Source organism: Lygodium microphyllum, chromosome 25, assembly GCF_053477565.2.
Source record: "Lygodium microphyllum isolate KBCC chromosome 25, Lygodium_microphyllum_v1.1.10, whole genome shotgun sequence".
In the NCBI taxonomy this organism is placed as follows: domain Eukaryota; kingdom Viridiplantae; phylum Streptophyta; class Polypodiopsida; order Schizaeales; family Lygodiaceae; genus Lygodium; species Lygodium microphyllum.
In genome coordinates, this window is record NC_141159.1 from 111,014,942 (window position 1) to 111,032,272 (window position 17,331).

The 17,331-nt window shown below is 41.9% G+C and overlaps 1 protein-coding gene across 1 annotated transcript; it reads right to left on the reverse strand.

Moving 5' to 3' along the window:
* Positions 1 to 3,780: 3,780 nt before the first annotated feature.
* Positions 3,781 to 4,586, reverse strand: LOC148014623 (pentatricopeptide repeat-containing protein At4g16470-like). Its single transcript, XM_087666569.1, has 3 exons — positions 4,092 to 4,586; positions 3,917 to 3,971; positions 3,781 to 3,824 (listed from the first exon to the last, which is right to left on the reverse strand). Exons 1-3 carry the CDS (start codon positions 4,584 to 4,586, stop codon positions 3,781 to 3,783), a joined length of 594 nt encoding a protein of 197 aa, XP_087522695.1.
* Between the last annotated feature and the right edge of the window lie 12,745 nt (positions 4,587 to 17,331).

Here is a 17,331-nt window from a genome sequence, read left to right on the forward strand (position 1 = left end):
TAGGCTGAACCCTCTTCTCTATCTGCGGAAAAATAGAAGCATTCTCAACCATAACCTCATCCTCATCCTCATCCAACTCTCCAATCAAAACTCCTTGTGTATCAGTGGTAGGCAATGCATGTCTTTTCCTCTTCAGGACCTCTTGGAACTGATCTTGAAACTCTCTTTTCGAGATGCCCGAAACCTCAGAAATAGTGAAAGTCACCTCACTGCCAAGTATCTTGTCATTAAATATTTTCTTCATGTCCGTAGATGTCTCAATATCGGACATCAATCTAAACCCTGGCTGCTTTCTCTCTCTAGGCTCTTGCCTCTTTTCTCTCTTTTGAGCATCTTCCATCTGTCGTTCTGGCCCTGGTCTCAAAGATGGTCTTGCAGTAGGTGGAGTAACAAACTCACCCCCTCTAGTCTTTTTAGCTACACTTGGATTTTCTTCATCCCTCTTACGCTTCTCCTCAACAAGTACATCTGCTCCCTGAGACTTAGCCAAGTAGGCATAAATAGAGTACATGTCAACAGGCGAATCCCAACCAATCTCTGATCTGATGCTAGAGCCTGCACTAGTCAAAATAGTTTGCTGAATTTTTCCCTTGTTTGCAGTCTCCATAGCATAAGTCCATAGTGCTGACTGATTCTTTGATCCCTTCTCAATCTGGACTCCATATGCAGAAGCATCTCCTCTAGCTGTCACATAAGAAGTACGCGCAACCATGTCATCCACTAACTTCTTCATTCCGCCTTTCCCAAAGTTGGTAGCAAGCGGAGCTCCTGTTTCAATCAACCAAATCTTACCATCTTGTCCCTAAAATACCAAATTCTTCCTCCTTGCATCTTGAAAAGATTCACAATCCCTGCAATGTTGATGGTCCATACTATCACACCAAATACATCTCCGATCTCTCCTAGGTGCACTAGGAGCACTCCTAGGAGCAGTAGGAGCATTAGAAGAAATAGTAGGCGTAGTAGAAGCAAACTGCTCTTTCAATTTTCCCACCAACTCCGCTTTAACTGACTCCAGTGTCAAATCCGTTATGCCTTTGATTATGTCATCAAGAGAGGTAGGCACGTGACGGAGTGGATGGTTTTGGAGCAGAAGGTGCTGGCATCGATCATGGAACAGGAGGAATAGGAGTGGAAACAGTAGGCACTGGCATAGGCCAAGAAACTGGCTGAGGAGGAGAAGAAATAACAGGGATAGAAGCAGGCATAGGAGCAGAAGACAGTGTCGGTGTCATAGAACCATTCTGTAAGCGGGTCTTCCATATTCTCCTCTTGGTCAAAGTCGAGACTGCATCCTGGGCATCCTGCCAATCCATTTTAAGTCCCATAGGCTTCGTGCGATCCTCAAGAAGTTCTCCCAGTTCTTCTTGAAGAGCAGGATCTGCAGCTTGCAAGAAAAACTCAACTTTTTCAACATCCAATGCTCTTTGTTCAATGGCATCAAGCTGACTATACCTCTCTTCAAATTCTTGAGTCAACTCTGAACCAACTAAACCTTTGTTTGGCATGTAGACCCACTCTCAGAATGACCACCGAGTAGCCATACCAAAGTCCTCAAGGAAATACTCTTCTTTCAGGGCCTTCTTAAAATCTTGCCAATGTGAATTTTGAATAAAAAGATCAGTCACTTTCTCCCTCAAGGCGGGTGTGACAAGACGAAGGAAATACTTACTCATAAGTCCAACTGGAACTCCAAAAAACCCCATCTTGATCTCATATATCTTCAAATATGCTGAAACATTACGGCCATCAAATAGCTTCTTCTCATTCTCAACTGCTTCAATCGCCTTAGTCGCGCTGTTTGCATTCTCCTGCTCCGAATATAGTTGCCTTTGCTGAGACAACTGTTGTTGATGCAATTGCTGTTGCTGCTGCATATACAATTGTGTCTACTAATTTTGAAGCTGTATATACATGGACATATTCTGCAAAATCTGCTTTAGATCATCTGTTGAAGTACTTGACGCAACAGTCATTGATGGAGCTGAAGTAGAGGATGCAACTGGAATTGTAGAAGAGGCTGAAATAGATGCTGAAGTATCTCCCATCCTGAAATTTTTGCGACGCTTTCACGTCGGGTTCACCAAAGATGTCGAAGGGTTTTCGAAAGCAAAGTCACGACCACAGAGGACCTTGAATAATTTCAAGATAGAAGATCCAGCATGTGAATAAGCAAGATGAGAAAATGATGCCAAGTAGTATTTATATTACTGCCATGAAGATTGCAAAATACAAGATGACTTCAAATCTGATCAGTCCACTCATTTTAGGCCACCCAATTTAATTCTGTTGCATTTGTAGATCCTTGACCTCAAACACTATGTGCAGAAATTTAGAATTCAAAGATACAACACTATCATGATCTTCTTGGATTCAGGCTGTCTGGTAAGACCATAAAAAACTTCTTGTGGAGGAAGCCAGAAGTACAAAGGCACAAGCTTTCTCCTAAGCTACTCTGTTATGATGGAGGTACAACATAAGAGATCTTAGTTCTACAAGTATCCAGCTGAGCTCCTGTGAGAAACAAGCTAGAGTTGGTTACTAACTCCTTGGTTGTATTGAATAGGGATGAAACATTGGCAATCTGGTATACTGGATGTACATTCAAGACAAGATCATTACAGTCTATAAGCTTAAACTATCCGCTCCAGTTCTCTGGCATAGCCTAGAGTTTGATTGATCAATTATAAGGAAAATATTTCCTTGTTCACTGTATCTGTCGCTTTCTGGAAGCACACACAGCCATTGGGAGGTTCAATCAATAAGAGGATTAGTATAGCCTTTCAAGCCAGCAGTGAAGAGTACAAGCTCTACAAACTCATTTGCCCTCCTCAAGAATTCATGTAATCCAGGGTGCTTTGGGTAACTATTTGTTTTCAGTTTTGTGTTAACATCTGAATTATGAATATTCTGCTCTTCCTCCAAACGTTGATGAAGGTGGTTTTTTCAGTAGTTATAGATGTATGACACCATCTCCCAGGAACCCAAAGCACTGAACCAGATCAAAGACTACGCTCCTAAGCTCATGAACTCTACTTCTTGATGAGCAAGCCTTCCCCCACAACATGAAGCAAAACTGTTGTAGTGACATGAAGTGTTGTAGTAGGGCTCCCATGACTGGTGACATGACATAAAAATGGGGAGAAGTGTTGTTGTGTTATGAGGCTGACTGCATAGTCAGAAATCCTCATATGCCGCGTGAGGCTGATAGACGGCATGTGTCTACATGGCACCGACGGAGATGCCATCAATCGTTGTCAGGATGGTGACTACATAGGAGATTCGGCTCTTCAATTGCGTCATGATTCGGCTCTTCAATTGTAGCACCTTCCGTTGCGGCTCCACCTTCATCACACATTGTCGCTTTAGTTTCCTCTCCCCATCTCCAGTCCCCTGGATTTGTTCAATTCGCATCCTAGAGCCCCGATCCTCTTCTCCTCATCCTTCTGAACACAGAGCTCGCCTCTCCCCCAGACCAGACGATGATTCCCCTTTTTTTCCCCAGGTCGTAGCGATTTGATACTGAGTAATGATTCATCCATTCCTACTGAATTCGCGCGTAGTTAGAGCTCTCGTTCCTGTTGATCCCCCCTCCACATATGCGTTTTTTTTTCCCCAGATATCATTGGCTTCCTCCTCTCCCCTATTTCTGCTTTTTTTTTCTCTAAAAATAGCCGACTAATTTGCTCCTTTCGTGGGCCTCCCGTAACGCCAAAAGCACGCTCCTTTAGCTCAGTCACCAAATGTCTTTTCAATTAAGGAAAATGGAATAATGATATTTCACAGATATTCGGCCGCCCCTGCATCCTCTAAGACTGCAAGGCCTGCACATGCCCCAGCACACAAATAAAGGTGATCATATTTGGCTCAGTGCCATCCAGTTGCATTTGGTGAAAGAGCTCCAAGGCCTCATTACCATATTGATTATCTGTATATACTACCATCATGGAGTTCCATGATGTGAAATCCTGCTGAAAGATTGCATCAAATGCACTCCTAGCATCCTGCAGGCTTCTACATTTCCCATACATATTCACAAAAGAACTCCCAACAAAGATATGTTTTTCAAGTCCCACCTTGGCAACTTATACATGCATTTCTTTGCCCTGGTCTTTTGCTCTTAGATGGTTGCAACTTTTCAAGATGCAAGAGAATGTGCAATTATCTGGAGAGAATTCCTCCAGCTGCATTGCACGAAAGCATTTCAAAACCTCCCAAAAAGGCCCATGTTCAGCATAGCCAGCAATTAAAGCATTCCAGCACATAACATCTCGACTTGGCAACCTGTCGAAAATAGCCTGTGCATCTGTAAGTGAGCTACAATTGCCATACATTTCGATCAGAGTGCTGCCAACAATAAGATCTCTATCAAATCCCTTCTTTGTAACCTCCAAGTGCATCTCTTGACCTCTTTCTATGGCTTCCACATTGCCACAAGCTTTCAAGCCACACACATAAGTAATAGCATCCTGACCGATGCTATTGAGTGTCATCTCATCAAGGAATTCCAATGCTTCTCTATCACAGCCATGTTCAGCATATCCTGTCATAAGTGTCATCCAGGATACGACATCTTGATCTGACATATTGTCAAACACTTCTTGGGCTTTTCCAAGCATACCAGATTTTGCATACATGTCAACTAGAGCATTATTGATAAATTCCTCTTGCTCCAAACCCTCTTCACTATACTACCTACGCAGAACAAAAGTATAATCACAATAACTAAATATGTACAAAGTATCAAATCCCACACACAACTTTTGGGTGGATTTCACACCTCGAATGCGCAGCAATACGACAACGTGCACATTGATTGGAAGGAAAAAAGAAAAGATTGATTTTACACAACTCACTTTCATGTGTTTTTGAATCAAAGTATATCACATTGCTTTGAGAAATAGCATGTTTTGAAATAAATTGTTAGAAGCAACACCATAGTAATGCATTGAGAATTCAACATGATGCTTGTTGTCAAAACTGAGTAAGTAACCTAAGAAACATTTTATCACATCACAAGGACCAAATCATAGACACACATAGAACTCTAAGGCCTAAGTTAAATCTCATACTGATCTTGTTCTATGATTTTACAAAACAAAAACTTTGATATCTACTTTTCCTAGGAGTGGAGCCCTAGCCATGACCCAACTGCTATAGCATCAACCATCTATTCCATCCACAAACTCAATTCTCAAGTCCCACACCACTCAATGTTCCCATTGACTAAGTGATTGACCTAGTCAATCTAGAAACATCATATCCTAATCTAAGCATAGAAACATGTAAAAGTAAATTTAACAACAATTGCTAAATTACAAAAACTTAAAGGGAGAGGGTTGAGAGACCTTGAAAGAAATAATGAGCCTTGCAGTTTGAAAGTGAAGAAGCACACACAAGTCAAGATTTCATAAGAACTTGACCCCACAAAGAAAAGTCATATGTTTTATATGGCTATTGAGAGCTAGATACTTAGTTGACATGTTAATAGCAAACTAGAGTGAGAAATTGAGAAATTTTAAAATCTTATGAGTCAACTAGGAGTGTATATTCCAATCCAATTATTCATTAATGAGATGATAGAGCTAGTAGTACAAAGGCCACACCCATATCTAGTAGATCGGATGGTCATAGATAAATCCACAAAGGCTAACCTAAGGTATAGTGAGTGTGGTATCACTCACATGTATCATGATTGTCTGACATGCAAGGCATACAGTAGTTCCCTAACTTGGTTCACTTAGCCAAACATCCCAAATGTCAAAGACACAAATACTAACTCGCAGATGATAAATAGCTAATATCTCTAGTGCATCTTAAAGTTAAAATAACTATCAAGCAAGAGATCATCATTGATGCTCTCATTGATGAAGTTTTGGATTCCAACATTTTGACTTATGAAGTATGGACTAAGATTGGACAATTTGAAGTGGTCCCTAGAAATGCAGCTATGAAACTTTATGGGGGATCATTGTACTCTCTCCTAAGAAGTTGCAAAATCTCCTAACTATAGAGATTGAAAGCATGTTCATTATTTTCTTTATGCTTTCAAATAGAGAGGATACAAACAAGGAAGTTGTTGTTAGAAGAACTTTCAAGTGTACAACCCAATGGAGAAAAGGACTACTTAGCATTCTGGACATGTTGAACTTAAACATAAAAGTAATCATTGATTCATTGACCATAGCCCAAGTCCCATCAAAATCAAAGAGAAAGAGAAAGAGAAAGAGAGAGACAAAACATAAATCTAGGTAAAGAAACAAGATACTCGATGAGATAAAACAAATAATTAAGTGACTAAAAAGCTAGTTTTTGTGACACTAGGCCCATAGTGCTAGAAGAGCAACCAATTGAGGTAATTACTAATCCATATGAGGAATTTATGGTATTCGGCATTAGAAAAAATTTGGACAAAAAAATGGGCCCTTAAAAATAATATAGTTTAAGATGTGGGCATTTTGGATTGTCCAATAGGAAGGCTAGATGTTGACATCCATGGAGGGTGAATATTCTCTCTTCAAGTCTTGGGTTTTTTATTTAAAAAAGGGGTAGTGGGATAATTCAAAAAAAGGGGTGAATGAATAGTATACAAAATTTGAGTTTCTCTCATCTTTTTTTTGCAAATTTTTAATATTACTTTTTTGTTTCCTCTCACAAAATTAGTTTGATCCAAAATGTTAGTAGTAGACTAGACTACTTTCCCTCTCTTCTCCATTCTAGTAAACTTTTGTTTCCATTGATCTTTGGTGAGAGTAATTAGGGTTTTGAGCGTTGTGCTTACCTCTCCACTTTCTTCTCCTTGCAACTCCAAAATTTGGGCAAAACACACGTGCCCATCTCTCTTTGTGTTTTCTCTTGTTTGCTGTTTTTTCAATAGGGTTTGATATTCTTTATTATTATTATTATTATTTTATTGTAGAGGTTGTTTTGGGCAAGAGACATAGATGCTTATGTGTGTGTGTATATATATATATATATCCCCCTATCTATATTTTATTTCTATTTTCTATTGTGTTTTCAATAGACCTTGATATTGGTTCTAATTGCTATTTTTTTCTTCAAGAGTTCATTTTTTGGAGCAAGAGGTGAAGGTGTTGATCTCTCTCTCTCTCTCTCTCTCTCTCTCTCTCTCGATTTTCATTGCTGCTATCTTTTCAATACATCACAATCTTGGTTCTAATCCTTGTTCTTGTTTTATTGCAGAGATCATTTTGGGTGAATTTGCATAAGTGCTCATCTCTCTCTCTCCCCCCTCTCTCTTTTTCTCTCTCTGTGTTTTCCTCCTTTCTATTGTTTTCCAATATGCCTTCATGTAAATACTAACTCTTGTTATTGTCTTTTTGTAGAGATCAATTTAGGCAAGGTTGGATAGGTGCTCATTACTTTTTCCCTCCCATTCACTCACACACACTTTGTTTCTTTCTCTCTATTTTTTTTTTCTTTTTTCGCTATCTTTATAGTAGGGTTTGATGCTAGTTCTAATTTTTGGATCATTATTGTTGTTGTAGCATTTAACACAAGGTAGAGCAAAGATTTTGTAGCTCTAAGTTTTGATAAACAATGATTCAATCTTATCCTTAGCAAATTAGCTTATAGGTAAATCCAAATTTGTGTTACTTTTATTCATGCAACTATATATATATATATATATATATATATATATATATATATATAAGAGATTCATCAATTGAACATCCTAGTCACATTTTTCTCATGGCTATGATTTTAATAGATTTTTATGATCATCAATTTCAAATCTATTGTTGGTACCACAATCAACAAAGTAGTATAGATATTCTACCTATAGGTAAATTCTCTCTTCTGTATATTATAAGAACTCATGAAGAATTGGTTATTCTAGTTGTTATTGAAGTGCTATATTTTTATGACATGCAGGTATTGTGTAAGGTTTAGGTGAATCATAAAACTCTTGATCAACTATTTTGTTATGGTAAGTGATTCCTTTGTACTAGACAATATGGATCTATTAAAAGTTAAGGTTTAAAAATCCTTTGATTTATTGATCCTATGTGTCCGTTTAGATCTCCATACCAATTGGCTATGATTTTTAAAACTCTTATGTTATATCATCCATATAATGCACAATGTGTTGAGTTATAAAATATCTTAGGACATTAATCCAATATGTCTATCCACATTTGCATGCCATGTGGCTACCATCCTTATATTGAATACTATTTAATATTTACATTTTGATGCAATGTATTAAGTCAAATTAGACTCTTATTCATTATAATGCAAAATTTTTATGAAATTCTTTAAGTATTCTTGTACTACTACTTCCATTCTATTTCATGTAAATTGTATGATTAAAGTAATGCCTATGAAAACACGGGATCTAGAGCATGGTAGCTATGAGGCTCATAGACATAGACCAAACTCATATGTACTTGGACATGACAGAGACAAAGTGACTTGACTAAAGGACACAAACCAAGCAACAGGTACACTAAACCGAAAAGCAGAATGACAATGACATTGCATTCATCTCATATGAAAATAACAAGCAACTACAATGTTAAATAGAGTTGGGTAGGTGACAGTCTTTCTCTCTATGCCTATGGGATTCTTGGGACCTGTGGGTGGAGGGGATTTGAAAGATTTGGAGTAGATTATTGGAACATATTTCTAAAGGTTCTTGAAGACCTCAAGTCCAAAAAAGCAAGCAACACTCAGTCTATCATAACTAGTATCTCTTGATACTACTCATCTAGTGTCTCTTGACACTTGTGCACACTCAAGATCAACCTTTGAGCTAAAAACTGAGAATTCTTGGAGCTGATTAGCTACTGCCTTTGCAACTCCAACATGAGAAAAAACTCTTCAACTGTCACGTTCAAAGGGGTTGGATTTCACACTTGGCATACCCGCATTAAGCTTAGCTCTCATTTTGGTTTCGTTGCCGGGACTAATGGATTCAAGCTTGAGCACTTGCACACCTCATATCGAGCATCGAAGTAGGGTACTCATCCCCGAAATGGAGCTTGAGATAGGTAGGAAGTTAGGTGTTTTTAATCTTCAAAACAGGTAAGTATTTTGGGATATTTTGGTTGTTTGATGATTGGAAAACGTGGAGAAATTAGTTCAGTATTTTGCTTTCGATTTGTGTTGTGTTTAGAGTAGGTTAATAGTAGGAAATCACACCCGAGAGGCATAGGGTTTGCTGCTGTAAAACATGAATCGGGGAAAACAGGGGGAAAATGGATAAAATGCACATTTGAATGTGTAGAAATTGCAAGGAGAGTGATCGGTAACATCCGGGGAATGTCCACCGGGGTTATAAGTTCTTGAAGGGCAAGGGAATCCTCATTTGCAACCAGCTGAGAGAGAGAGAGAGAGAGAGAGAGAGAGAGAGAGAGCTTGGACACCTCGTTTGATTGATCAGGGCAAGGAGTGACGTTGCTATCAGCGATCCCCAGGTATATAGATCTCTACCCCATCACTCCAACATCACTCCTGGTGAATTTTGTAGTTTATAATCATCGATGTCTTGAGATTTTGGACGAATTTGTGCTTGAAAGTGCGTCGGGCCGACAGAATCGAATACCCGATTCAGTGTCTGATTTTGAGAATCAAACACTCGGACAACCGTCCGATCTGACCAACCCGTCCGACTCGGACACTCGGACACTTGCGCCAATCCCGTCTGATCGGACTTCTCGCACTCGCCACTGATCTTGCCGAGGACACCGACAATGATGTGGTGGACTGCATTAAACAACTCGATGCCACCTTCGTGTCGCTTGCCCTCAGCTGACCGTTTGGACTTGGGTCTATTAGAAGAACCCTTTGCAACGGAAGTGCGCAATATGCCTTGCTCGTGGGAGACTTTTGAATTCGCATTTGCAAAAGCTTCTCGCTCTACTGGCTGCTGAGTTACTCAGTAGCGAGGTCTCCAAAGAGCAAGCCTTTAAGCAATGTCTCATCATGTCATATGATCCACGGACCACTTCTGCTATCACTGACCAAGAGATCGCAAGGTTATCCCACCTTGCTGATACTAAATCACCTTTCTTGAGGCAATGGTACGCTCTTAGGTTGCAATGGGAGGTTGACGGATGTCGCATAATGACCAACGCCGAACAATGCTGAGGCATCAAAATGGCCGAGTATGATCCCACTTACGTCGCTCCTACCTCATATAGAGTGTTAACCACTCTCCGTGGCCAACCCATGGACGAGCACATCAAGGGGAACCCCTACCTTGACCGCCTCTTAACAGAGGAAGAGCTCCACATTGCAAATCGGGTCGATTCTGGCAATCTCCTAACTGATGTTCTGACATACATCATGCATGTCGGTATCCACCCATTTGAATTAGATAGGGAAGCTCAACTAGAATATAACCCCAACTTCTATGCCTAGCTCCTACACAAATAGACCGACGCCTGTTATGCTGAACGCCCTTGGCCTCTCAACCTCCAATCCTGGGACAGATTCTTCTCGTTCCAAAGGGGGAAGGGGGTAATAAGGTGGAACGTAAAAAATAAACAAGGGAAATCTAAAAAGTAAACTAGGTATGAAACGTCAGTTAAATTTGAAATGCAAGGATAAGATGTAATGGTAAAAGTCTGAAAAGCAAAGTTAAGGCTATGTTCAATAAAATCTACTACGCTGTTATTCCTCCAACAAATTAGTTGTCAAAAAGCATTAAAAGTGGAAATGGCTGAACTTGCATGTAGCGATCATGGCAAGCCAGGACAAAGCGGGCAAGCTCCCCTTCTCGGAGGAGGAGCAAGTGAAGTATGGCCTCACAGTGGAGACGAGAGCCTTCAACTAGTTGAAGTTCCATCATGTCTTCAACCTTGAAGACGTGGCCAACCATCGAAGAGCGAGCAGTACTCCAAATCATAGATCAGTGCCACCTGCGGAAGTACCTGGACGCAGTGGGCCGGAGGGTGGACTACACCCAGTGCGATGACTTCTTACACACCTTCAATAGGAACAAAGGCACCATCACGGTGCATGACAATGAAGCCACCAGACAGGTGTAGATCGAGCTGACCCCCGAGTTGGTGGAAAGGACACTAGGATTGCTGAATAAGGTGGAAAGAAAGCTGAAAAGAGACATCTACGCCATGTTGGGAATGGACAAGGTGAAGGTCCATACCAATGATGGGATTAGCCTGGCGGACATCCCAAACCCAAAAATCCAGTTGCAGGCAAAGATGGTGCACACCTTGTTCTCAAGCCAGAGGTACAATAACATAATGAGCCGAATCAACGTACCTCTACTTGATAGCATTGCAGCGCAATCGCTGGACGAGGTGAAACTTAATGGGTTTGTGAGGAAAGCAATAGAGGCTTCGGCTAAGGCCCTGGCAACAGGAGGAAGAGCCGCTGGAGGGGAGTCCCCATCGTCCCGATCAACCCGCAAGGCATCATCCTCCAAAGCCACAGCCATAGGGTTTGGAGGTGTCCTTACATCCATCATCCAAGAAGCACTAAGGCAAGGACAAGAAGGAGAAGACAAGAAGGGAGGCGACGAAGGAAGTGACGAGTCACCGTCACAATCCCCACCTCACATAGAAGAGCAACGAAGATCTTCAAATGAAACGAAGACTAACGCAGACGAAGAGGGAGAGTCCTAGAGCACCCCACAAAGGCACGCGGAACAACGAACCAAAGCCCTGCATGGAAAAAGAGAAGAGGAGAGAAAGAAGAAAGAAAAGGAAGATCTAGAGAGGGCTCGAAGGGAGTCAGTCAAGGATGAGGAGGAGAGAAAAAAGAAGACCAAAGAGGAGCTAAGAAGGAAGGAAGAGGAAGAAATAGAGCTGGCCACTCGTCGCTCTATCGAGAAGTAGCACAAAAGAGACGAGGAAGGCGCAGAGAGCCCGCACCGAATAGAGGCACCTGGTTCCAGTACCAGTGTACCGGAAATCACACCCCTACCCCCAGTAGAAGGAAAAGGAAAAGATCCGATGATGCCAACTCTCCCCCTCTTCATACCTTCCATGCCAGCCACTCATATCATGACGACACCCACTACCACCGCCACCCAAGGTTCTACCCCAAAAGTCGATGAGAGCAACGTGGTCACTTGGCTAAAATTCCTAGTGGAACAGGAGCTGGCAAGAGAAGCGGCCATGGCCACCCCAGCATCAAGAGTCAAAAGGGCAGCCACGGTTGATTTGGAGCCAAGGCCGGAGCTGAAGAGGCAAAAAACAAAAGGCACTGTCACCACCACCACCATGCCTCATCCCCACCTCCAGCAGGCCAATACGACAAATATGTTAAGGAGCTGCTCTCGCAGTTAGAAAGGGCCAGGGAAGAAAGGAGGACAACCGTGGAGGAGCTGGCAGTAGAACGAGAATCACGAGCCGCTCTCCAGCTGGAGAGAACAAAGGAGATAACATAATACCAAAGGGAGATCGCTGCGCTCAGGGAGGAAGCCAGCAATAAGGATGCAGAGGAATTAAAGGCCCTAAAGGAATGTGACACTGCTTGGGAAGAAAGGAGAAAAATCTTGATGGAGCGTCTCAATGGGGAAAGAGAGACCAATGCTCAACTGCGGCGCAAGAACAATTAGCTATCTGCAGTCAACCTAGAAGCACAAAGCCAGCTTGACAAGATCAGACAGGAGGCTACAGAGATGGACCAGTTAAGGGAAGAGCAAGTGCGAAGGATGTAGGTGAAGCTGGACTAGCTCAATGCACAGATCGTCGATGAACGCCAGGAGCACTCCCGCCTGCACTGTGAGCTCAAGGCCCAGCAGCAACAACTCATGGCTATGACCCTCCATCAGGGGGAGATCCTAGAAGATATGGAAAAAAGAGCAAAAGAATGGGCTAATCACAATGAGGGGAGAATATGAGACTTGGCACGCCGGCTAGACAAAGCCGAAGGAGATAGGGTGCTAGTTGAGAATAAGGCAGAGGCGGCCCAGCTCTCCATGATAGCCCAGCAGCACACCTTTCTCAATACACTGCTCCTTAAGGGAAGAGTAGGTGCAAAGAATGGAGGTGAAGCTAGACCAGCTCAATGCATAGATCTCCATGAACACCAGGAGCAGTCCCGCCTACACCGTGAATTCAAAGCCTAGCAGGAACAACTCATGGCTATGACCCTCCATCAGGGGGATGTTGAGATATCGAGCTCCACTCGTGATACGCCAGGGTGACCGTTGTGTATTTATGTCACCGACTTGACAATTGTAGACGCGGTTGGTACACCGCCCATGAATAATAGCTACATGATAGCTATCCTTATCTACTCTAGTTCGTGGCTCAGTTTGCCACCTTAGTTAGTTGAGTTTGGTTTGAGACCCATATATAGGGTTTTTCTATTTCTTTGTACTTGAGTTCTTTTGGCTTACACAACTAAGAAGAGGAAAACTGTTTTCAGCCTCCACCCTTGTGTGTATTCCCCCATTGTGCAAGCAAGAAAGCTACAAGTGAGACTCCTTCCTTCTCTCCCACAATCTTGACATGGTATCAGAGCCTTGTTCGTGGTAAGGAGCTCAAGAAATCAAGCCAAGCTCGCGGTGTTCTGGTAAGAGGAGCAGTGTTGCTTTCATTTTTTGTTTTGGGAGCAGATCTCTGCAGGTAGCACAGCCGGAAGGTGCAGGAGTGCATTGTCTCAGGTTGAGACGCCCTTCGCGGTGAAGCAAGACGACCTTGTTTTTTTTATTTGAGGCCATTTCGGGGCCTGTTTTGGAGGCGGAAGTTTCTGCACGCACTCAGGAAAAGGCCCAGTTTTATGTTGTGCAGCCACTGTACGCCAAAGGAGGCATGGGATACTTTGTCAAAAATGTATAGCACAAATACGCAAGCCAGGAAAATGCAGCTCAAGCAAGAGTTGCATAATGTGCAGAGAGAAAATATGAGCATCAATGACTACCACATGAAGGTTAAGAAGATTGCAGATGCACTTGCTTTCATTGGGTCGCCAATGGAAGATGATGATTTAGTTTCTGTGACCTTGAATGGTCTAGGAAAGGATCATGCACAGTTTCAGACATCCATTTCAGTTCGTGAAAGATTTCCTGACTTTGAGGAGTTGATTGCTCTTCTAATTTCTGAGGAGCAGAGAAATGGTGGTGCATCTTCTTCAGGAGGAACTTCAAAAGAAGCTGTCTTCTACTCAAATGCTGGAAGAGGTAGAGGCAGAGGTAGAGGAGGCCGATTTGGAGGCCGTGGTAGAAATCAGAATATGCAGCAAACTCAAGAAAACCAGTCCTATGGAGGAGGACGTGGTAATGCTAGAGGCAGGGGGAGTCAAAGAGGTCGTGGTGGATGGCAAAGAGGCCAAAATGCAAACAGTAATGTTGAATGCTACTACTGTGGTAAAATGGGTCATATGGCTAAAGACTGCTATAAAAAGCAGAATGACATCATGAATGGAAAACTGCAACAAGGGAATTATGCATCTTCTAGTAGACAAGGTGATGACAGAAATGAGCACTTGTTTATGGTGCAGCACATGAACAATTCTGTGACAAGTGCAGAAGAAAGCAATGATGTATGGTATGTTGACTCAGGTGCATCAAACCACATGACAGGTCATGCAGAATGGATGGAGGATGCAAGAAAAATGGAAAAACCAGGATTTGTGGAGACTGGTGATGATACTGCACATCCTATTGTGCAGATTGGAAAAATTCATTTGTCTATGCAGGATGGGAAAAAGAAATACGTGTCCGATGTATTTCATGTCCCGAATATCACCAAGAATCTGGTTTCTGTTGGTCAAATGGTTGAGCAGGGCTTGCAGGTCAGATTTAATCCTCATGGATGCTTTGTTGAGGATATGAAAAATAAAGGTCGCTTGATAGCAAAAGGAAAGAAGAAGGGCAGAATGTTTACATTGGATGCAGACACGCCTGAATTGAGTGCAACAATGTTTGCACATGGGACCGGTGTAGTTGCAGATATTGATATCTGGCATAAACGCATTGGTCATGTTAATGTACAGCGACTTAAATCAATGCAGGCCCAAAACATTGTTGCAGGATTGCCCAAATTCAAGGTTGCAGAAATGCATAAGGTATGTGAAGCCTGTCAGTTTGGAAAATAGGCAAGGAAACCATTTCCTAGACATGTTCAAGAGAGTGAGAAGCCATTGGAATTAATCCACTCTGATGTGTGGACTGCTAAAGCTGCATCTCTTGGAGGCTGTCATTACTTTGTCAGTTTTATTGATGACTATAGTAGAAAAGTTTGGGTGTATTTTATGAAAAAGAAAAGTGAAGTTTTTGGGCATTTCAAAACTCTTAAAGCTATGGTTGAAAAAGAGACAGGCCTGCAAATAAAATGCCTAAGGTCAGATGGAGGGGGAGAGTACCTCTCAAATGAGTTTGCAAGGTTCCTGCAAGAGCATGGCATAAAGCAGCAATATTCATGCAGTCATACCCCACAACAAAATGGAATTGCAGAAAGGAAAAACAGGCATATTGGAGAGGTATCTCATGCCATGCTCAATGAAAAAGACTTGCCAGATTTTTATTGGGCTGAAGCAGTTGCTACAACAGTCTACATAATGAACAGGACTCCCACTGTAGCAATACATGGAATGACTCCAGAGGAGAGGCATACTGGTAGGAAACCATATATTTCTCATTTGAAAATTTTTGGTTGCATTGCCTATGTACATGTGCCAGATGAGTTGAGATCCAAGTTGGATCCAAAAGCTGAGAAGTGCATCTTTATTGGTTACTCTCTGCAGCAAAAAGGGTATAGATGCTATAACCCTTCTACTCGTAAGTTTACAGTGAGCAGAGATGTTGTTTTTTATGAGATGAGTAGCTGGTATAAACCAATAAATGTGATTGATGATGTAGATGCACAAAATGGTAATGCTGCACAGAATTCACAGCAGCAGTCACAAGATATTAGTGGACCTGGAGCGTCCTCTAATAGTGGTTCACATTCTTCGCCATGGACAGGCAGATTGAGATCAGGAGAATCTTCTCAAAGCAATGCAGATAGTGGTATGCAGGTATCACGAAAAGAAAAAGAGAAGGTTGATCAGCCCATGTTTGATGTGAATGCAGGTCACTCTTATGTGGATGGTGAATCCAGTGGCTCAGAACAGAGCATTGATGATGAGTTGGGTATTCCTTCTATTGTTACATCTGGAGTAAGGAAGAGCAGGGATGTTTTGAGAGCACCTGGGAGTCAACCTACTTTGCGCAGGTCTACGAGAGCTAGGTATCCTATGGATAGGTTGAAATATGATGGATTTACAGCCATTCACTATGCATATATGGTCAAAGTGATACAAGAACCAGAACCCACTTCTTTTGAGCAAGCCATGGGAAAAGAAAAATGGGAGAAAGCCATGGATGAAGAAATGGATGCCTTGGAAGCAAATGCTACATGGGAATTGGTACCTTTGCCTAAAGGTAAAAATGCAATTGGCTGCAAGTGGGTTTATAAGGTGAAGCACAATGCAGATGGTTCTGTGAACAGATACAAGGCAAGATTAGTAGTCAAGGGGTATGCACAAACATATGGCATTGACTATGAAGAAACATTCAGTCCGGTTGCAAGGATGGCAACCGTAAGAGCAGTCATTGCTATGGCTACATCAAAGGGATGGTCTTTACATCAGATGGATGTAAAGAATGCCTTCTTGCATGGTGATTTGCAAGAAGAGGTATATATGGAGCAGCCACCAGGTTATGTGCATGTTGTTCATCCTGAGTTTGTTTGTAGGTTGAAAAAAGCCTTGTATGGCTTGAAGCAAGCACCTAGAGCATGGTCTGACAAGATAGGACAGTATCTTGTCACTATTGCCTTTCAGATTTTCAAGGCAGATTTCTCACTCTATGTGAGAAAAACAGAGAAAGGTATTATGCTACTTGTCATTTATGTTGATGATTTAATTGTGACAGGTGACAGTGATGAAGATATCCTTCATGTGAAAATGCTATTGAAGCAGAAGTTTGAGATGAAGGATTTGGGAGAGCTGCGTTATTTCTTGGGCATTGAGGTGATTAGATCACCAAGTGGGATACAGCTCTTGCAGAGGCAGTATGGATTGGACATGCTGTCCAAATATGGGATGACAGGCTGTAAGACTATTTCAGTTCCTTTGGAGCAGAATGTGAAGCTGAGAGCAGATGCAGGTGAGCTTCTGGAAGACCCTACTATGTACAGACGCATAGTAGGAAGCTTGATTTATATGACTATTACCAAGCCAGATTTGAGCTATGCTGTTGGATTGGTAAGTCAGTTTATGCAGGCTCCAAGGAAACCACATTTGGATGCGGCTAGACGCATACTCAGGTATGTGAAGTCCACATTGCAATATGGACTATTTTATGAGACTGGGGTTCAAATATAGCTACATGGATACACTGATGCTGAT

What these genes read in the sequence shown, in the direction of transcription:
- LOC148014623 (XM_087666569.1), bottom strand. Translation starts at nt 4,586, where the DNA reads ATGTCAGATCAAGATGTCGTATCCTGGATGACACTTATGACAGGATAT. An exon ending in ACCAGGGCAAAGAAATGCAT is followed by an intron (nt 3,972 to 4,091) that starts GTATAAGTTGCC and finishes GCAATCTTTCAG; the next exon opens with CAGGATTTCACATCATGGAA. An exon ending in ATATACAGATAATCAATATG is followed by an intron (nt 3,825 to 3,916) that starts GTAATGAGGCCT and finishes GGGCATGTGCAG; the next exon opens with GCCTTGCAGTCTTAGAGGAT.